General features: G+C 42.7%; 1 protein-coding gene across 3 annotated transcripts in view; it reads left to right on the top strand.

Moving 5' to 3' along the window:
• The first annotated feature begins 2,116 nt into the window (after nt 1-2,116).
• INTS9 (integrator complex subunit 9) overlaps nt 2,117-22,156 on the top strand; it is a 79,561-nt gene continuing 59,521 nt past the window's right edge. For 2 of the 3 annotated variants that reach the window (XM_079705817.1, XM_079705816.1), the window contains exons 1-5: nt 2,117-2,196; nt 9,689-9,749; nt 13,762-13,824; nt 17,786-17,925; nt 19,907-19,993. In XM_079705817.1, the coding sequence (XP_079561943.1) occupies nt 2,132-2,196; nt 9,689-9,749; nt 13,762-13,824; nt 17,786-17,925; nt 19,907-19,993 (416 nt within the window). In that variant the 5' untranslated portion in view covers nt 2,117-2,131. The remainder of the gene's footprint in view (nt 2,197-9,688; nt 9,750-13,761; nt 13,825-17,785; nt 17,926-19,906; nt 19,994-22,156) is intronic. The other variant, XM_079705818.1, reaches the window with a different exon arrangement.

Genomic DNA, 22,156 nt, shown 5'->3' with positions numbered 1-22,156 from the left:
CACCTTTCTTTATCCTTGGACGATAGGAGCAAATGTAGAGTCTGTTGGCAAACTTCCTTTGCCTGAAATCTTTTGAGCAGAAGCTTTTACATGTCCATCTTCTGTCTTCTGTGGCAACTTGTTATCCATGATTTAAAGATGAAGATGAAAAAGATTTTGTCATTCAGTGTGACTGGCTAAATTTTCAGTTTTGTTTTAATCATATTTTTTTTCTGATTATAAAAGTATGGTAAATGCTCATTGTCAAACGTTTGGAAAATGCAGAAAGCTGAAAGGAGAAAATTACACCATAATCTTTAAACCCAGAAATAACCATTATATACATTTTATTTATTTTCTTTTTAGGTTTTTCTGAGTATCTGATTTTTTTCTTTATAAAGGAGAAATATAGGAAAGTCCTCTGTCATGTTTGGGGCAGGTTTAACAGGGTGCTTTGTGTTCATTTTGAGATAGTTCTTCTTTAACAAATACGTAATTCTTAGATGGGGTAAAGACCAAGCTAGCAATAGGGCACCAGATGGAGAAGGGTGGGGTAGGAATAGCTCTGCCTTGATTAGTAGGGAAATTTTTCCCGTAGTTCTGATACCTATCAAAGAATGAACTTAGGTAAAGAATAATTACCCAAATCATGCTTCCTGGACTTTTTAGTATTTTTTTTGTTACTGTTTTCATTGTAAGTAACCGTGTACCCTTTCAGGCCACGAGTTGTGATTATGGATTGGGAAATATAATTATCTTTCACAAACTTGGAATAAAGAAGCTCGCAAGGGACTTGCCTGGCAGTCCAGTGGGTAGGGCTCTGCGCTTCCAGTGAGGGGCTATGGGTTCGATCCCTGCTCGGGGAACTAAGATCCCACAAGCCATGCAGTGTGGCCATGCAGTGCGGCCATGCAGTGCGGCCAAAAAAGAAGGTTGCAAAATACTCATATTTCTTGGCTCCTGACCTTTTAGAACCTGCAGTTTTAAAAACTCATCAGTTCCTATAATGTCTTCTGGAGAAAACTAGGAAATTTATCCAGTGACAGAACCAACGAGCCGCGAAGACTTGGCATGCGCTGCGGTGGCCGTGTGGGGGCAAACACTGATGTCGCGCTACCCTGACTTGTGCTTAAATCCGAAAGAATGTGTCTGTCAGGAGATGGGAACCATTGACCCCTCCATCTTCTGGGCTTTGCTGTTCAAGGGAGGCTTCTACGGAATGAAGACGAGAGAAGTGGGAGCAAAGGTCTTTTCCCTCTTCTTTCATTCATTGTCTTCAGAACCGCAGTCGAATTCTGAAAGGTGACACAGGGTCCATCCCATGTAAATAATTTTCAGGGTGGCGTATCTGTCATCCCCGCTCCACTGAGGAGGACCTGAGGGATGTTTGAGGTCAGTGTGCTGGTTTGCCTCATCACTCCCCTCTGAATACGCCTTTGTGGCTCATGCCCCTTTGACTTCTGAGGACTGCGGCCACAGGCAAGAGGCTCTTGATCGGTTGGGAATGGGTGTCCCTCACTCCTGCCTAGTATCTGCACGTCAGGGAAGTCACTTGTCCTTTGGAGTCTTTTCTTCTGACAAGGCTGAGCCATCACCCCCTTACTGATGCTTGTTTGTTAACCCTTCCCAAGCATCTCCTCTTGGAGGAAAGTCACCCGACTTATTTACAGAGGAGCAAACCTAACCTGTAGCACAGTTTGAGGTTCCAGCTTAGAATTTTATTGACTTTACACAGTACTTAGGTCTGACAGGATAGTGGGAATTTGCAAGTGTCATGTGAGAGTGGAACAGAAAACTACAGCCAGGAAACCTTCTGTTTAGAATAACCTTGGCCCCTCCAAAACTCTACTTGCCTGAGGTGTAAGTTGGTACCCCGCAAAGAACTGGGTACGATCTGAGATTTTTGAGGATGCTGAATGCTAGGGGAAGTGGTATCCAGCACTGTAAAAGGGAGGAAGGCATATAGAAAGTTAGCTGAATTTACACGGTGCTGTAATGAGAGAAGATGATCAGCTTTATTTAATTCACTTTATTTTTTAGGCTTTTTCTGTAACTGATTATTGACAAAAGTGATTTGTTTGTTTTTCAGTATTGCCTGTCAGGGCACCCAACCTTACCATGCAATGTACTCAAATTCAAATCAACCACCATTATGCTGGACTGTGGACTGGACATGACTTCCACCCTCAATTTCCTTCCTTTGCCACTTGTTCAAAGGTATGTGCTGATGCATCTGAGACAAAATGAGCTTTGGTTTGCTGAAAAATGGTACGCAATAGCATCAAGATGACCACTACCTTGTGTGTTGTCCTAAGTTTACTTTGTTCCCTTAAAAGTGTTCTTCATCAAAATAATTTCCTTTGGCTGGGTTGATGGAAAGTGTTGTATTGATTTATTGATTGACTTCTTTATTATAACTTCTTCTGAGCTTCTGTTAAATGTTCCTGCAACTACTCAGTGCAAGTGAGGTCATATATATTTCATCTTTCTTGCTAATTCATGTAGGAGCTGATAAATGGTCAACTGATGAGCCCCATGAATTGAATTTTAGAATCATTTAACTGCCTTTGCAGGGCCTTGATATCATAGAGCCTGACATTTCTTTTTGATAGGTATCTATGCATTATTTTCATACTAGTCAGCTGTAGATATCATAGAATCTTACATGAAGCCAAAGTCCATGTCTTAAAGTAGACAGATTACCCCAGGCCTACGGGCAGCACTGTTTACTCTTACTAAGACCTTGTCTAGGAGATTGGTTTTCCAGCTTGCTGTTATTTAGAAGCAGCACTTTTAAAAGGAGTGGGTAACTTTTAGAAGCCGATATACTCCCAGCAGCAAAAAGTGATACCGCATGAAGGAGGGGAGACAGAAAAGCTATCTAAAGCAGATTTAAGAGCTTAAAAGCATAACGAGCTAGTTAAACCATCTAACGTATCTCATTCACTGCTGAAGACTTCACTGTGTGCAATGATTATTCATAATGATAACCCCGTGAACCATCTAGGAAAAGTATAATTAAAAATCAACGATTGGGGCTTCCCTGGTGGCTCAGTGGTTGAGAGTCCGCCTGCTGATGCAGGGGACACGGGTTCGTGCCCTGGTCCAGGAGGATCCCACATGCCACGGAGCGGCTGGGCCCGTGAGCCATGGCCCCTGAGCCTGCGCGTCCGGAGCCTGTGCTCCGCAACGGGAGAGGCCACAACAGTGAGAGGCCCGCGTACCGCAAAAAAAAAAAAAAAAAATCAACGATTGACTTTTTTCTGAGATAAGGGATACAGTAAGGTGATGGGGACAAGGTCAGAGTTAATTCCAGATTACATTTTATGCATAGCTGATAAAATTCAGTTATAATCACATCCAGCACTTAGAAATACTTTTACCATCCATAAATATTATCCAGAAGGGAAAAATAAAATGTATTTAGAGTTGATTTAGGGACTATAGGTGTCATATATATTTCTCAACAAAAATGACTGCATGTTTTTTTATTAAAATAGCCTGATATCATTGTCTATTTCCTTCCAAAGCTTAAAATGTTCATTCACTTGGTGTTAAGAATCTGCAGTGTCCTAGACCAGGGTATACAGACATGAACAAGACAACTTTTCTTTCCTCATGGAATTTATAGTCTGTCAGGGGAGAAAGAATTACACAGTTGAAGATTTAATTATACTTGTGGTACAAAAAACAGCTATATACTTGTGATAATTACTAAAGAAAACAAAATACGGGGTATGCTGAGGGCTCCCAAAAGGGGGCCTACATGCTCTGCAGGGTCATGAATCATCTAGGTGTTCAAAACCTGAGTTGGGCAGACAGTCCTAGCTACATGTTTTCCCTTTCCTGTTCGTTCCTGTCTTTACCTAATTCTGTATTCTCAAGTGAATACAGAATCCACTTCTATTCTCTCTTCCCCTTGTCATTGTTTTTCTCTCAAAGGGAGGTTATACTAATGGGATGATTAGCAGCCCATGGCAGTTCCTTACAAAAAGTGTCTTCATTTGCTCAGGCCAGAAACCTCGGAGGTCCACTTGGCTAAAATAGTATCCCCCGTCCCTCTCTGTCCCCTCATCCTGCTTTACTTATCTTCAGAGCACTTCTCATTACATCATATATATATATACTTGGCTTATATATTGTCTTTCTTCTCCACTAAAAGGTAAGTTTTATAAGGCAGAGATTTTGTTTGCTCTCCACTGTATCCCCAGTGCCTGAAAGAGTTCTTGGCATGCAGTAGCTGCTCCGTAAATATTTGTCATAGGAATGAATCCCTTGTCTTCTCTGGATTTCAACCCTTCTCTCCTTCTGCATCATTTCGCTATTGTAATCTTTCCTTTATCTTGAATCTTTCCATCTTGACTCAGTCCTTCCCATTTAATTATGCTGTCACTTCTAACTTAAGATGTAAAAAAAAAAAAAAATCTTTTTAACCTTCTCTCAACCCCACTTTCCCCTTCAGCATTCCTAACTCCTTCCCAGTCTGCTTTGCCCACACCAACCACCAGAACATCTTTCGGTAGATCACAAATGACTTCCACATCATTAGCTATAATACGCATTTGTCATCCTCACCCTCCTTAGCCATTCAGCGTCACTCTCCTCCATGATAATGCAATTCTGGTTTTTGTTACTTCTCTGAATCTTTCTCTTCTATCTACTTTGGAGATTCATTTTCCTCTAACTGGCCATCACACATGAGAATTCTTTAGTATTCAGTGGTTGGCCACAGAGGCTCCACCAAGGGAATTTAATAAATGCTCAGACGGACTTCCCTGGTGGCGCAGTGGTTAAGAATCAGCCTGCCAAGGCAGGGACACGGGTCCAAGCCCTGGTCCAGGAAGATCCCACGTGCCGCAGAGCAACTAAGCCCGTGTGCCACAGCTACTTAGGCCGTCGTACCTAGAGCCTGTGCTCCGCAGCAAGAGAAGCCACCGCAATGAGAAGCATGCGCACCGCAACGAAGAGTAGCCCCCACTCGCCACAAGTAGGGAAAGCCCACGTGCAGCAGCAAAGACCCAACGCAGCCAAAAATAAATAAATTTTTAAAAATAAAATAAAAAATAAATGCTCAGGGCCTTGATAACCATCCAGACAATAACTTACAAATGTGTATTTTTAGTTAAGTTCCACGTGTGAGTTCCACATTCATAAATCCAAAATGCCTACTCGGTTTCTCTCCTCGGATGTGCCTTTGAAAGCACTTCAGAACTCACCATACCCCAAACTGAGTTTATGATTAGACTTGGTCCCGAAGAGGAGAGTACACCCTCCCAGACCTGGTTTCCCCCCATGCTGCCCTATCTTAGGGAATGGCACCCTGTTATAAAAGCCAGAGAGCTGGGAGTTCACTTAGACGCCCCCTTCCTCGCTTCCCACATCCAACCTTTCATTAAGCATTGTCATTTTTACCTTCTAGATAGCTCTAGAATCCAGTTACTTCTCTCAAGTGCTACTGTGGTAGTCATCATCCTCTTTTACAGGCATTACTGGTAAAGCCTCCTAACCAGTTTCTTCAATTCTGTTCTTGCCCCTGTCTGAATCCAGAGTCTTCTTTTTGTGTAACTTTTTATTTTGAAATTGCTTCAGATTTATGGAAAAGTTGCAAGAATAGTTACAGACAATTCCCAGTTACTCTTACCAGTTACTAACATTTTATCGCATTTGCTTTATCACTGCCTCTTTATATTACATACGCATGTAGTTTTTTCTGACCCATTTGAAAGATAGACACCATGCTCCTTTGCCACCTAAATACTTACACGCCTGTCTTATAAGAAGAAGGACATTCTCTTACATAACCACAGTACAATAAAGAAAATCAGTTAACTTGACGTCGATACTATACTAGTATCTGAGCTGTGTACCTTATTTACATTTCCCAAGTTATACCAGTTCATATTTCACTGTAATGCCTTTTAGAGCAAAAAAGAAAAATAACTTACTGGTCTAGGATCCAATCCAGATCACACATTGCATTTGGTCACGCCTTTAATCTCCTTTAATCTGGAAGAGTTTCACAGTCTCTGTGTCTTTCATGACCTTGCCATTTTTAGGAGTGCAGGCCAATTATTTTATATAACATCTTTCAATATGGGTTTGTCTCACGTTTCCTCATAATTAGGTTGGGGTTACTATTTTCAGTAGGAATACCACACAAATGATGGTACGTGTTATCAGAAGGCACTTGATGTCAATTTTCTCCAAAATCACCTTTTAGAAATACAGATCTAATCTCGTCTTTCACCTGTTTAAGACCTTTCAGTGGTTTTTCCATTGCTTTTAAATGTATTTATTTATTATTTTTGGCTGCGTTGGGTCTTCATTGCTGTGTGCAGGCTTTCTCTAGTTGCGGCAAGCAGGGGCTACTCTTCGTTGCGGTGCGCGGGCTTCTCATTGCGGTGGCTTCTCTTGTTGCAGAGCACGGGCTCTAGGCGGGCGGGCTTCAGTAGTTGTGGCATGCGGGCTCAGTAGTTGTGGCACACAGGCTTAGTTGCTCCGCGGCATATGGGATCTTCCCAGACTAGGGCTCAAACCCGTGTTCCCTGCATTGGCAGGCAGATTCTTAACCACTGTGCCACCAGGGAAGTCCCCTCCATTGCTGTTAGGATAAATACCAAGTCTGTCTTGGTACATTAGGCTTTATGCCTCTCTTTAGTATCTTGCTCTTTCTTTTCTTTCAGTTTCAAAGAAGTCTTATCTCCTGCCTGGGAGCAGTCACACAGATTGTTCCTTCAGCCAGGAAGGCTCTTCACCCCTCCCTGAACCCACCTTCCTTTAGCCTATTTAGCGGGAGCTCCTTTCTCAGATCATTTATGACTCCAGTTTCTATATGGGAAGGACAGAGAGAAGGCATTTTAGTTGGATGAGGGGGAGGGTGTATATAGGACCCTCCTTGAAATTTCATTTGGATAACCTTTTTTTTTTTTTAAGATATCCATGCCAAAGCCTGGTGAGAATGGTTGGAGGAAAGTCCTGCGCCTTGTAGCTGCCTTCTTTCTTTATTCCCTCCAAACCCTGCCCCTTGACACAGTTTCCTCTTGACTCTGCTACCATCCAGATGTCAGCTCGTTCTTCAGAGACTCCAGGAAGTCTTGATGCTGCCTAGACCAGTCCCTTGTTAGGAGACTTTGTGGTGCCTTGTGCTGTGTGCTGCCTCATCATTCGAAACAGCTTGTTGTCTGTGTGACTACTCGATCGGTCTGTCTTCCCTAACCCCTCAGGAGGACAGGCGCATTTTGCTCAGGGTCGTATCACCAGCATCTGAGTACTCGACACATAAATCAAGGTTCATTAATGAATGAGTGAAGATGAATACCTTGTCCTCCTTCAGTACTTCACCAAATGACGAGGTTGTTTCCTGTCCCTCTTTCTGGAAAATCGCCCTCTGTCTTCACCTTGTAACTCCTGTTCCCTCTCAAATTCTGTAATCATTAGGAACAAAGTAATAAATCTCTTCCTCTTTGGTAGCTTAAAGTTTACTAACTCTTCATGGTTTAGTCATTAACTTGTTGGACCCCAGTAACAAAATATTTTCATCTCTGTAGTCAGCATCCATTTGCCATCTGATGACACATTTGTGTGCCCCTTTATCTTTGGCACTGTTGTTATAACGTGGTCTTGCTCTCCTTTGAGCATTCAGTACCATCTACTAGCAATTTCTTAAATCCAGAATAACTACAGATATTTTATAGAAGGCTTTGACGTTATTAAAAATGTTTAACAAGAGTTAAAACCACAATACCTGAAATTTTTACTTCTTAAAAAAAATTTTTTGATAAGCAGTGTACCATTTCTTTTTTTGTTTTTTAATTTTGCTGCGCCAGGCCTTAGTTGTGGCACGCGGGATCTTTTTTGTTTAGTTGCAGCATGCAGGCTGTTAGTTGCAGCATGCGGGATCTAGTTCCCTGACCAGGGATCAAACCTTGGCCCCCTACATTGAGAGTGCAGAGTCCTAACCACTGGACCACCAGGGAAGTCCCATAAGCAGTGTTACCATTTCTAATCACTTGTTGAGGATAAAACTAATTGAATCAGTCATCTGTAATTTGGAGGTTGACTTGTGTGTGTCCGTTTGAGAACAGGCAGGATGCATGTCCTTTGATCCAGCTCTCTTTGTAAAGGGAAGTGGATATTTACAGCTTCTTTTAGAGAGTTAGTGTGCATGAAATGAGAACAGTATTCAAATTGTCTTGTCATTACACTTTTATTAGAATGCTTGGTTTTTTAATCTGATCTGATAGTAAATAATATTTTTTAAGAAGTAAGAAGTCTATAAGTGAAGGTATATATGTGGCTATGAAATGAGATGGGAATTAAACAGCTAATGGTAATAGAGTATTTTTCTAGGAAAGCTCCCAGAGTTTTAAGAAAAGTTTTTCAGGTATAATTTATGCCAACCAAACTTGATTCTCCTAGCAGTAATTTTCATTCTCAAGAATGAAATCCAAAAATTCTCACTTTTTGATTAATAAAGGCAAAATGTAAACAGAGAATCTAGGCAAAGGGTATGCGGGACATCATTGTACTTACATTCTTACAGCTTTTCTATGAGCTAGTAATTATGTCAAAATTAAAAGTTACCCCTTAAATTCTCACTTTTTTTCTAAAATTAGATGCATGTATATTTTATTCAGGTTTTTAATCTTTCCTAGAAGATTGACAAATACTCACATATCTATGTTGCAATTTGACTTTCGTACCTACCACCTAATTACAAAGTCAGAATTTGATAAACTTATTTTAGAGAGAGGATTCAGTACTGTACGTTAACTTGATTTCTGATTATAGAGTCTTTTAGTCCCACGCCCATACTTTGCCTTTAATTTTTACTTCACTGACTAATTTTGTGCTGAAGTGCTAAAATCCTTTTGCCATCCAACTTGTACTTCTGTGTGCTTTTCTTCATATATCACCTTGATCGTTAAGTTTTTCTTTTTACCAGCATTTTTTTTTCTCCTGAGTTATTTGCATTTTCAACCTCCAGTATAATTCTTCTGGTCAACCAATAGCACACAGTTAAACCCTGAGCTTACCAGAGTGAATGACTTCTGATTCAGACTTCTTTAATGTAATGTATATGTGAAATTAACCTCACCTTCTAGAAATTACTCACTTAGGTATGTATTTCATAACACTTAGGAAAACTAGCTTCATTTTCCAGAATTGGAAACTCAAGCCACAGGTAACAAGTTGACTAATTCATTTATAAGCATTGAATCCAGAAGGTGGACTCAAGCAGAATTCAGATTTTTATTTGTGGTGAATTCTGGCTGGTAGGCAGCTTAAGTGCTCTTGTCAGACACGTGACCCCTCTGAGTTTGTTTTGTCATCCACAATATAATGGTCCCATTTGGCCTTCCCCTCAGGCTTGTTGTCAAACACAAGCAAGGTGAAGTTGGGGCCAGTGATGGGAAAACTGTACAATGCTCTGGTGTCTCATCATTCTTTTTTCTCTTTATCATTCTGCATAGCATTCTTTTAATTTTCCCAATTTAGCACAAAACTATTTGGCTTTTTAATGTTCCATTGCCACTAATTCTTAAGCTTGATACCACATGGTTATTTTTCATCTTTTTGATTAGTATTTTGGGTAGGCATTGCTGCCAGTAATTCCAAACTGTTTTTCACTTTATGGAGCCAGTACAGTCACCGTGAAATCACTGAGGATTATAATCTATTTAGGATAATTTAATCTTTTGTTTTGCAGTCCCAGGCTGTCTAATCTTCCTGGCTGGTCCCTAAAGGATGGAAATGCTTTCTTGGACAAGGTAATGATTAGCTGAAGCGTATCTACACCCACTGGAAAGCCATCTTGTCATACCGGAGCCACCCGATAATAATGTGACTGATGGGCTCATGTTTTCCCCTGTGTCTTCTCCCTGAAAAATCCCACGTAAAGTCTTCAGTACTTGGTAATTATTGTTTTTAAGAGCTTTTTAAGGAGTCTCAGTGTTCAGGTACAGATCCAGTTTTCTCATGTGTAAAATCTAGGGAGAGGAAGAATGATTTGGAGGCCTAAGAATGGCATGGACAAGCTTTACAGTTTTTTTTTTTTGGAGGGGGGCCAACTTCTGCTTCAAATACATTTTATCACCACGAAAAGAAAACTGTTATTTCTAGAATTGCAATGAGAGTTTCAGTGGTGATGCTTATTAGAGAATTCCATCTAGCGCATTTCTTCTTTTTTTTTTTTTTTTTTTAAGATTTTCTTTTGATGTGGCCCATCCCCAAAGTCGCTATTGAATTGGTTACAATACTGCCTTTTCTTGGTTTTTTGGCCCCGAGGCATGTGGGATCCCAGCTCCCTGACCAGGGACCGAACCCGCACCCTGCATCCCGCACCCCCGCCCCCCATCGGAAGGCGAAGCCCCAACCACTGGACCACCAGGGAAGTCCCTAGCTCATTTCATTTTGAGGCTATACTGACTCTCCACCTGTAAGGAGTGAACTTTTTTTTTTTTAATAACTTTAACCCCCCTGCCCCCCCGCAAACATTGTGAGTTTTAAACTGCTCTGTCGGGTCAAATCAGCTAGGGCTTTGTAAAGAGTCTGAGTCTTATTCTTTGGGTGATGAGAGGCCACAGAGGGTTGCAGCAGGCAGTGTCTTCCTCTGCTCAGACCGCTTTGGCTGCCATGTGGAGAACAGACTGAGGAACTGAGTGTTTAACTGCCGGGCAGTGTGCTCTGGGGGGAGTGGGAGGGAAGCATATTTTCAGGTAAATATGAACAAAGGGTCTTCCAGACTATGATCTGTAATCCTGGTAGCCTGGAGTGGACACTCCTGTAGGTTGTGAGAAAAGAACATAGTTCTAGGAATCTAGGATTTGGGGTCCTATTATCACTTTAATCACTAACTAGGCCTAAAGTAAATGACTCAAATTACTTTTCTTTTTTTTCAAGGCTATTAATTTTTTAACATTAGATTATCTTCACAGTAATTCCTTCCTCAGATCAGTTTTTAGGCATTTAACATACACATGAGAGACCAGAGATACAAAAAAATGTTAAAACTATAATCTAGTCAAATTTTCTCCTGAAAAAAATCAGAGGGTAAAGGAAGATTAAAAATTGTAAAGCTGGGCTTCCCTGGTGGCGCAGTGGTTGAGAGTCCGCCTGCCGATGCAGGGGACACGGGTTCGTGCCCCGGTCCGGGAAGATCCCACGTGCCGCGGAGCGGCTGGGCCCGTGAGCCATGGCCGCTGAGCCTGCGTGTCCGGAGCCTGTGCTCAGCAACGGGAGAGGCCACAACAGGGAGAGGCCCCCCCCCCAAAAAAAAAACAAAACTGTAAAGCTTGTCCATGCCATTCTTAGGCCTCCAAATCATTCTTCCTCTCCCTAGTTTCAGAATTGAAAGAATGAATAAGTGTAAGGATCCTTAAAATGATTCATCTGAATTGAATAAGGCATATCCTTCTTGTAATCGGTATTGTTAAATAAAGAGGTGCTCTTTTTACAGAATTAATTCCTGTACCTACACCCCAACCTCGAGTGCAAGCCAAATGCATGATTTGAAACCAGATTTCCCTCATAGCTAACTGTAAAAATTATGTGACAATCAAGAATCTGTGCACCTGATGAAATTTCAGCCTAACTCTCTGCTGGCTATTAATCATTGTTCCCTGAGAAAGGCTCAGAAGCATCCCATTACCTGTGCATTGTGAGCAGAATGACTTGCATTCTATGTGGGAGCATTTCATGAGGAGGGAGTGGTGAATAAAATAGAGTAACATTGTGAGTGCGTGGAATGGCAAATATGCTGCTCCAGGCCAGGAAGGATAAGAGCCTCAGAGGAGGCTCTGTCACGTGAGGTACACATGCCCTGGTACATGGCAATATGGGGAAGAAGATTACATAGTCAATTTAAGGCCAGGCAGCGCTTCGAAATTTCCCATGATTTGTCTTTAATCATTTTTAACCTCATCCTAAGGGAGCTGGGAGTCTTCTTCCATTAAACATAATTGCTCATTTGTTTTTAGCTGACAGGTACATTGTAATTAAGAATGGTTTTCAGGGCTCCCCTGGTGGCACAGTGGTTGGGAGTCCGCCTGCCGATGCAGGGGACACGGGTTCGTGCCCCGGTCCGTGAAAAGATCCCACGTGCCGCGGGGCGGCTGGGCCCGTGAGCCAAGGCCGCTGAGCCTGCATGCCCGGAACCTGTGCTCCGCAACGGGAGAGGCCACAGCAGTGAGAGGCCCGCGTACCGCAGAGAAAAGGAAAAGGAAAGAAAAAAAAAAAAAAAAAGAATGGTTTTCAGTCTCTTTCTGACTCAGCGCTCTACTGGTTAAATGGTACTCATATAAGGAGAGGAACCAGAGTTTATAGTGGAAGGCAAGGGGAGGAAATATTCTATCAAGGTTCTGATAGGAGACTTGTAAAATTCAAAAGGAAAATAACATACAGTTAATACCTTATTTTCAGGTAAAGATTGAGAGTAAGATCATTCAGACTCCAGTATATAAATATAGGTACATATATATGAATATATAGAAATTTATGTTTGGTGACTAATGAAAACACAATGGAACAAAGTTCTAACAGTATTTTTCTCTTTCCGGAAAGAAGAAACTGTCAACCAAAATCTGTCTTTTAGTGGTTTCATTATAGAGTCATAGATAGCTTTAACTTCGGAGCAAAAACTCCTGCATAGAGTTCAGTATAAAGTGTCATCAAGGGAAGGCAGCACCTCTGGTGGCCTCCTGGGGGCATTGTAGCAGACTCTGTTGGTGGCCCACTCCTGTCTCTTCAGTGTCCTATGTCATAAATCCAGCTGCCAATACTCGTATGGCTTTGCCTGACAGTTTTTTCCTAAAGCTGCCCCAAATGCACGAGTTGCTATATAAATATCCCAGGTCCCTTGCCCCTGAGTGGAATAACTCCCAGGTATAAGTTTGATACTGTTTCTTAGAGTTTCCCCATGGGAGTGACTCCCTGTTGCCCACAGCGGTATGTAGCTCTGTAACATATCCATTATCGGTCACCTGCTTTTCCCTTTATCACTTGCCCTTCCTCCTGCTGGGTTTTTTGTTGTTTGTTTGTTTGTTTGTTTTTAGCACCTCCCTTATAAGCTTTCACACACCCTTTCTCAGGATCTGTTTGTGAAAGAATCCAAAGTAAGACAGGCACATTAAATACTGTAGGTCACGGGCAGAGTGGGAGCTGCACTAAATTCTCTTTCTTTATAAGTACACTTTTTTCTTTTGAATGGTGGTGGTGGTGGTTTAATCCCTACCCTGTACTCTTCATCTCCCTCCTTATTTGCCCCTCAAACCTTGGTAGAAAGAGAAAGGGGCTCTAAATCATTTGTCTATGCCCTGGACTCCTAACCTAATTGCAGAACAAAATCACTGGAGGTGCTTGTTATAAACACAGGTTCCATGGCCTCATCCTTAGTTTCTCATCCCTTAGATCTTAGGTAGGGCCCAGGAATCTACTTCCATCAGTGTTCCAGATCATTCTGATATTGCTGGTATGGTCCATCTAACAATTATTTGGAAAGCTTTGGGTCATGAGTTATGGAAGCAGCATGTGTCCACACATGGCTTCCTTGAAAAGGCATCAAGAAATGTGCATTCAAGTCCAGAGTCAGCCACCAGCCAGCATTTTTTTAATCCTAAATAAAACATTTAGCCTCCCTGAGCTTAAACAATGAACAGTTGGCTTCCCTCCAACTCCAGCAATCTGTGATACTTCATGGAAAGTTTGGTTTGGGGATGAAATTTCTTTGGCGCTGTATCTATTGGATATTACTTCCTAGAATTTTTTTCTTTTCATGTCTTTTAGGAGCTAAAGGAGTGCTCAGGTCATGTGTTTGTGGATTCTGTGCCCGAATTCTGCCTACCAGAGGTAAGATTAAAGTGAATCTTGTTGTAGAAACAAAGCATATCTTATCTCTCAAAGTGAAATCAAGATATAATTTTCAGGGGCTTAGCTTCCTATTTTCAAATTGAAATGGATCTGTTATTCTAGGCACTTTGTTTTACAGCTAAAATATGATCATTTAGGAGCTTTTTATATTGTCTGTAAATCACTGAAGTCACTCTCTTCTTCCTGTCCCTAGCTCTTTCTATAATCCACATTGACACTCACACTGGAGCATAGTTTTGAGCAAGGTAAAGAAATATCTCAGGGGCTTCCCTGGTGGTGCAGTGGTTGAGAGTCCGCCTGCCGATGCAGGGGACACGGGTTCGTGCCCTGGTCCGGGAAGATCCCACATGCCGCAGAGCGGCTAGGCCCGTGAGCCATGGCCGCTGAGCCTGCGCGTCCGGACCCTGTGTTCCGCAGCGGGAGAGGCCACAACAGTGAGAGGCCTGCGTACGGCAAAAAAAAAAAAGAAATATCTCAAGCCTTTTAATTTTGTAATTACAGTCATCCCTCGGTATCTGCGGGGGATTGGTTCCAGGAGCCCCTGTGGATACCAAAATCCATGGATGCTCAAGCACTTTATATAAAATGATGGAGTGCAATGAATAGAGTCAGCCCTCTGCATCTGCAGGTTTCACAACCACAGATACAGAAGGCCGACTGGATAATGCCTGTGTCTTAGGTTAGCGATACTTTTCTAGTCTTGGGTAATTTGGAGTTGCTGTTATCCAGCCAGTACAGTAAACTGTAAAAATTCTTGCTGACTTGAAATGACATATGGAATATTGCTTGACATTCATGGATTCTGAACTGAGTCGTGGATATCTGTCTCTTACATATTATCATCACAGTGAGACTTGTTATAAGTGTTTGAGTCCAGTTTCATTGTTTTAAAGGAAACAAAGATCAGTTTGCATTAGTCTTAAAGGAAACTAATCTCAGCTGACAGGCCTAATTCCCAGAGTGGCCTAGATGGAGTTCTCAGCTCACAGATGAAGTATAGGGAAGCCAGTTGCCAGTCCAGGGTTCCTGAGGAAATCAATAAGAAGCTACCATTCTATTCTTTCCGTGTGCCCAGGGGATGTCAGTGCCTGTCGAAAATACTTTCACATTTCAGTGCCAGAGAAAAAAGAAATTGGGAGTGCTGTGTCCCTTATTTTTGTCCTTTCTTCCTCTGTTTCTTTCCATTTCTACAACTTCCTTTGACACCCTTTAGATAAACTTTTTTTTTCTCTCTTTGAAGTAGATGATGTGCCCTTTTAGGACACCAGAGTGAAAGAGAGGAAGAAAAACAAAGAAGGACATGGTAATTGAAATTGGCAAATAAGGGAGAAAGTTTAAGGTAAACTAGTAGGAACGAGTGTGAAGGTAGACAGTTATTGAGAATACTGAGCTCTCCCTAACTGCTAATGAAATCTTTTTCGTGATCTTCATTTGTCATTTAGGAGTTGGTGGGGCAGTTCCCCATCTGTTCAAAGATTCCTAATCGTAGGTGCTACATTTATTGTCAGTTTACTGCCTCTGGCACTGACTGCTGCAGGCTTCAGCTTGTGGCCCGCAGTGGAGGATTCCTGGCTTGGAGTTCTGGTGACTTTCTGACTTGCTCCATCAACTACTAAACTTTGAAATTAAACAGTCACCGTTTCACAGTTCTCCTTTGCCAAGCTAAAGCAGCACTGTTATATTTAGGGTCCTAAAGCCATAAAGGTTTTTTCAACTAGTGTCATAATTTGTGGTTTATAACAAGTTATTAGTAGTCACTATTTTAAGGGAAACCAGGGCATTGTATGATCAGGAGAAACTACGAGATTGTTGAATTAGGAGAGAGGGACTTACTACACTGTCCAATCTTGGCTGACTTGTGGCTGAGCCAGGCAGAACTGAAGTCCCAGTCCTCATGGAATTTATAATCTAGTGCAGCTACCTTAAATATCTTTGTATTCCCCCAAAGTCTACACTGTAGACTGTGCATAAAGTCTAGGACAGTATAGTAAGCAACCAATAAATTATGATTGTTTTGACCCAATTCATGGTCTGTAGAACCCAAGTGTCTGTATATAAAAGTTTAAAATTAAAATAGTCTTTATGTTTTTTCATTGAGTGAAAGTATGCAAGTAAACATATAGATGTGAATATATAAACATAGTTTGGGTGTTAAATTTATTTCTCAGGAAAATTTTTTATGTAGGCACTCTTGATATATATACAAGCAGAAAATATATATATATATTTTTCCCCCCAGCTGTCCTCACCAAATTTCTTATCATTCTAGACTCTGTGGGTTGATTCTTAAATAGTAAAGAGAAATTTCAAATATTCCTACCCAGTTTCTGTATAGGTAGAAAGAAGGTAGGGATGCTTTTGGGTTTTACGGATGCTTTTGGGTTTTACTGTTGCTTCAACTCTTCTTCCCTTGTTTTCTTCTGGACGTATCACTCTGCTACTATGTCTTAATCTTCTCATTTGTTTAAAAATGGTTCTAGAGAGTTGGTGGGGAATAGGACCAGCAGGATGTCCCATGACCCTTTGTTATGTGAGGCTATTGTCTTGGAAGTGCAGTACACAACATGGAGTTATGTCCTTAGACATTTTATTCACACAGATTGCCATTGCCCTGGCAGTGAGTAGCTTCTGACCTCTAATCTCCATGCTGTCCTCAGGAGCTGATTATGCTTTGGTGGCTTTATTAAATCAACTTACTTTACACATAAAGTCACCAACCAGAAGATACCCCCAGCCAAAATGGCACACTGTCTCTGTTATTTGCAAAGAGGGCACAGACATCTTTGTTACTTCTACACCGTGGGGGACATAGTAGCTCTGTGACCCATTCTGCTAACTAAAACTCTTTCTTGAGTTACCCCATGCTGTCCGTACTGTACCATACAGTTTCCACGGGGTAAGTTCCGTGAGGGAGAGCTCAGAGACTAAGATGATGTCTCTGAACCGCTGCATCTCACTTTTCTCCACAGAGGGTGCTGCTTATAACGATGCAATCCTCCAACCACAGTGCGCCAAAGCCTGTGATGTCCTGGCTACCACAGCGGGGAGGGGAAAGAGATGAGTCACACAGGATTCTTGAGCTCAGAGACATTCAGTTTTGGGGGGACAAAGTAATAACTTTGAGCTGCCTGCCTTTGTACAGAATAATAACTGCCACAGAGGGATATTCATAAAGTGCCTTGACAGTTCAGAGGAAGAAGTGGTTTCTTTCGTCTGGGCAAATAAGGAAGGCTTAGTGCAAGAAGCGAATTGAGCCTTAAAAGGCAGGTAGGACTTAAATTTATGGAAAAAAAGTTCCCTTCTACTAAAAGAGTTTTCATAAAAATTTACCAAACATGGGTAGCATTTTTTTCTCAGCTGCTAACCTGTCTTTTCCCTTTTCACATGACCTTAATAATGGGGTGAAGGGTAGAGCGGGGGTTGTGATTAGGGTAGAACACAAGAGTATAACCTCCTCTTATGACTCTGCCGCTACATTTGCGGGGGACTCTAGACCCAACACTGGTGGTCAGAAGTTACTCCAAAAACAGTTGCCTCCCGCATTTGACTTCTGAAGAGCTGGTTTCTGTGTGCCTCTCCCTCACGGCTGATACTGTGCTGGCTGCTTCGTGTTACCTGGTTCCACCTGCCAGGCGGCAGCTGCTGAAGTGTCCTGTTGTTCATCCTCAAGTGTCTGACTCGCAGAACTCTGTTTTAGTAAAATCAGAGCACCTGTGGCGGACGGGCTGCACCCTCATCAGTAGCCATCCTGTCCTGCGGCGTAACATCAACATTAGGAAATATCCTAAAATGAGAGAATAGAAGTGTTGCAGGAAAGGCATCGTTATTCTGTAGTACCAAAGCCACGCCTCCGCATTCTGGCAGCAGCATTTTTCAGTCCCATCACGTTGATCTATGTGCCCCGCACAGATATCTATCATCCTCTCCCCTTTCTTTTCAGACGGAGCTAATAGATCTGTCTACGGTAGATGTGATCCTCATCTCTAACTATCACTGCATGATGGCTCTGCCCTACATCACTGAGCACACGGGGTTCACAGGCACGGTCTATGCCACAGAGCCCACCGTTCAGATCGGCAGGTGAGAGCGTTTCTTCTTGTGCCGTTAGAGTGGCTGGCGAGCCCCTCCCATCGGTGGTGACTGTTAATAGAGTGTTGTGCGACGAGAGATTGTTGTTTCCCTCTGAGCAGCTGACCCGGAGATCAGGCACGAAGAGACAGCCCTCCAGATAAAACAAATGTTCTCTGGAGTTGCCTGGAGACGGATGCTGCGAGTAATGGTCGTTAGTCTTTTTTAGAAAAACGGGAACAGGGAGTTTGCAGAGACAGCTCCTCTGTGCAGATGATACTAATTAGGGGAAGTATCGTTCAGTAGGATGCCACCAGGATGCAGTGCAGAGAGCTTTGGGAGAGAAAGGAGCACAGCATATTTAAGAAAAGAGGAAGAAATTTAACTACTTTGATTTCAAAATTTCCCCCCTTTTATGAATTAGTGCAGACTATAGATGGGGACGGCCTGTAGAAAACAGGGTAATTAGATGGTTACGTTGTCTGTACTCTTGACATAGTGAAACTCGGGACTGTATGGAATAAAAACCCCAGAGCCTTCCTCTGACTCTGAGAATGCTGTGCTGTCTCTTCCCCTGCCCCTCTCAAGCCTCCATGGGACAGATGGTTGTTTCAAGTAACCAGAGCATCATTTAGTGAGAAGACAATTACCCCAGAAGAAAAGAATTGTGTTGAAGCAAACAAAGAAATATGGTATAAGGTAATACTATCAAGACCCGAACTATGGGATCTAAGTGCTTTGGGTTCTAGAATCTGACTGAAGTCCAATACGATGGGATTACCAGAAATGAAGCAAAATATGTCCTTGTTTTTGTGTCAAACCATATTACCTGCCGTGTGTACAGAAAAACATAAAGGATCTGAAGAAGAGACATTGTAGGAAAGTAAAGCACTCAAGGTGATGTGACAGTTTTGGTGAGAGGACAAGCTGAAAACATTAGATTCTAGTCTGAAAAAGTTAAAGCCTGAGGATGGACCTACCAGACTGTTCTCCAGAAAGCTACAGCCAGAACAATAATGAGCCTGGATCTCGGATCTTAGAATGCTGGCACTGATACTGCTCCTTCAAGATGAAAGACAATTTTAAAAAAAAAAACAGATGAAGGACGATGAGAGTATTAGGAATAAGTAAATAAGTGGAAATGAAGTTGTTCAGCCCTCAGATGCTAATAAGTTTATGGCTGGCCATGTCTGCGTGTTTATTGGGAGAGGATTTAAGTCAATGTGGAACATCTATACTGGATAATGTAGGGGATTCAAGAGGTTGAAAGCCTGTTTCTAGCTTTTTGGTCGTCCCCTAGCCATCCAGGGTCCCATCAGTGCTCCGTTCCCGTGTATTCCTCAGAGCACGGGATCATGGATCCAGCTGAGTGGGGCATCTCTTAGATTCCCTCAGTTGTGATTCTGTGGTGATCCAGCTTGTGATCTGCAGAGCCTGTCCTTTGGCAAGTCCTTGAGTTAAAGTTTTAGGATTAGTCCTTAGAGTATTCTTCCACGTGGAATTTTGTTAATTCCTAAAATGTATATGAAGAAAACTTATTTTTCCAGTTTAAAAAGTCCATTTAATATTGTCATTAAAAAAAATCCTACCCCCACGTCTACTGCCACCAAAATCAGGTACTTCATGCTCATTTACCTATTTCTCCTTTTGTATTTTTAATTACCTAAATAAATAAAGGCAGAGGTCTTAAGAGTGAGAGTTAAACTGTAGGCTTATATATTTCAGTGTTGAGAGACAAGAAGCACACCAGGCTTATTTTAAAGGTGAATTAAATCATTTACATTCAGAATTTTTAACATGAAAATTCAACGCACAGGCTAGGTTTTTGTTCAGCTTTATGTAAAACAGTGCCCACATTTATGTGCAGCAGAGAGAGGAGAGACGACCGGGGAGGGCAGGCAGGCAAGCCCGCTTCTCTTGGCTACAGTGTTAAGAGTGCCATGTTTTTCTGATTCCTTTTTGAGTGTTCATCACTTTCTTTGTTTAAACTCAGGCTTCTCATGGAAGAGTTGGTGAACTTCATTGAACGCGTGCCCAAGGCTCAGTCTGCCTCCTTGTGGAAGAACAAGGATATTCAGCGGTAAGCAGCGGGCCGTCTACGCCCCATGGCAGTAGAGCTGGGGGCTTTGCAGAACAGTCTCACATGTTTTCGTATTTTCTGCTTAAACGTTTATACTGTTAGAATTAAGGTTCCCCTTTCCCTGTGTTATGGAAGGGTTGTGTTTGATTCAACTGTCATATTTGAGAGGCAACCATACCATATGCAAGGTGTAGTATGCTAGGTCTGGGAGTTTTTAAAAATAAGTAAAACAGGGCTTCCCTGGTGGCGCAGTGGTTGAGAGTCCGCCTGCCGATGCAGGGGACACGGGTTCGTGCCCCGGTCTGGGAGGATCCCACATGCCGCGGAGCGGCTTGGCCCATGAGCCATGGCCATTGAGCCTGCGTGTCCGGAGCCTGTGCTCCGCAACGGGAGAGGCCACAACAGTGAGAGGCCCACATACCGCAAAAAAAAAAAAAAAAAAAAAAAAAATAAGTAAAACAGTTGGCTGTCTCTATGAAGTGCTGAGGGGTTAATGGGAAATCGGACAATTAAACAGCTAAATTACAGTCTTGGGTGGCATGTATTATAAGAGATGCTTGGTTACAATGCTGTAGGCACTCAGAAAATGAAGAACTTCCTCTGCTTAGGGAACTGAGGAGGGCATTCCTTAGGAGATGACAATTAAGGTGGGTCTCAGAGGAAGGAAAGGACTTTTCCTGATAGAAAGGGTCATAAAGTGGGGTCCAGGCACAGCACCGTAGGGTATAGTATATTAGGGAACAGTGAGAAATTCAGGGTGGGTTAGAATTAGCTGAGTAAAGGGGTGAAAGGCGAAACCAGACAGGGACATTGGAGCCAGACAATGAAGCGTCTGCTGTGTCAAGATGGAACTTTTTATTATTGAGAGCGGGAAGCCCGTCAGGGGAGGTTGACAAGGCGGTGAATGACGTGATTGCATATTTTTTTAGGGGAAGTAACCCTGGAAGCATAAGAGAGGATGGATGGGGGTGCAGAGATGGGGGCGGGAAGCCCAGCGGCAGAGCTGATTCAGAAACCCAGGCGAGAGAACAGAGGCCTGGGCTAAGGCTGTAGATGACGAGGTGAAGTAAGTAGAAATGCAGTAGAGGAGGCGGGAGGCAGCTTGATTCTACTTCCACTCTCATATTTGATCGGCAGCAGAGGACGCGAGTCAGCCCTAACATACTGCAGTTGGTCCAGCCCTGCCAACTGCTGTCCTCACCTCCCGGCACCGCAGCCCCAGCCATCCAGGCCTGGCGTCCAGAGTCTGGAGTAAAAGCCCATCTGTGACTTCTTAGGTAACGTGTGTTCCTTACACTCCTACCCAAGTCCACTCTTCTCCAGCTACCTCGCCACTGGTTTCACTTTCCCTCTAGGTCCGTGATTTGTTTGCCATCTACTTACCTAAACTTTAGAATGTCTTGGCTTTTGTGACATTCTTTCTACAAGGATATGAATAGGTAGCTAGGAGAATATGCTGTGGTTTTTATACTGTAACTGTCTCAGAGTTTGAGCATGTGAGTCTCCTCCTTTATGCATTCCTTTTTGTGTTATTTATTTTATTTAACTTACGTAGCACTTGTTATGTGCCAGACACTCTTCTCAGTGCTTTATTTAATTCACTTAGTTCTTTCACATTATCATTTTACAGAAGAGAAAACAGGCACAGAGAGGTTAAGTAAGTTATTCAAGGTCAGCCAACTAGTGGGCAGTAGGATTTGGATTCAAACCCAGGCAGCTGGGCTAGTCTGGTTCCAGAGTCCATGCCCTTAACGCCTGTGCTGGGCTGCTTCTCAGCCACATACAGGCTTCTCACGGGCATGTGAGCCCCCTCTCATGTGAGGGGAGAAGTAACATAACTGTGCACGTTTTCTCCTGTGTTTTATGGATCTTGTTTCTCTGTTTCCTTGACTGGGGATATGGTGTCTGTCTGGCTTCTCATTAGGAAACGCCTTCTGGACATGCGTTTGTCTGAGTCTTCTCTGTACACACGGATGGCTTCCTTGATCTTTCCGCCCACCCGCCCGGCACAGGTCCCCTCCCGTCCTCGTTGTGAGTGCTTATTCTCAGCTCCCTTCCTCCTGCCCATTGCCTGCCTCCTGCCCCCTTTCTCCCTGTCCCATGTGCCCACTGGCCCACATTCAACTCACTTCTCTCCATCTCCCTCCTTAGAAACCTGAGGAC

This window comes from Hyperoodon ampullatus (assembly GCF_949752795.1).
Source record: "Hyperoodon ampullatus genome assembly, chromosome: 6".
NCBI lineage: Eukaryota > Metazoa > Chordata > Mammalia > Artiodactyla > Ziphiidae > Hyperoodon > Hyperoodon ampullatus.
Note: the sequence above shows the minus strand (reverse complement) of the source record. Positions and strands in the feature narration are given on the sequence as shown.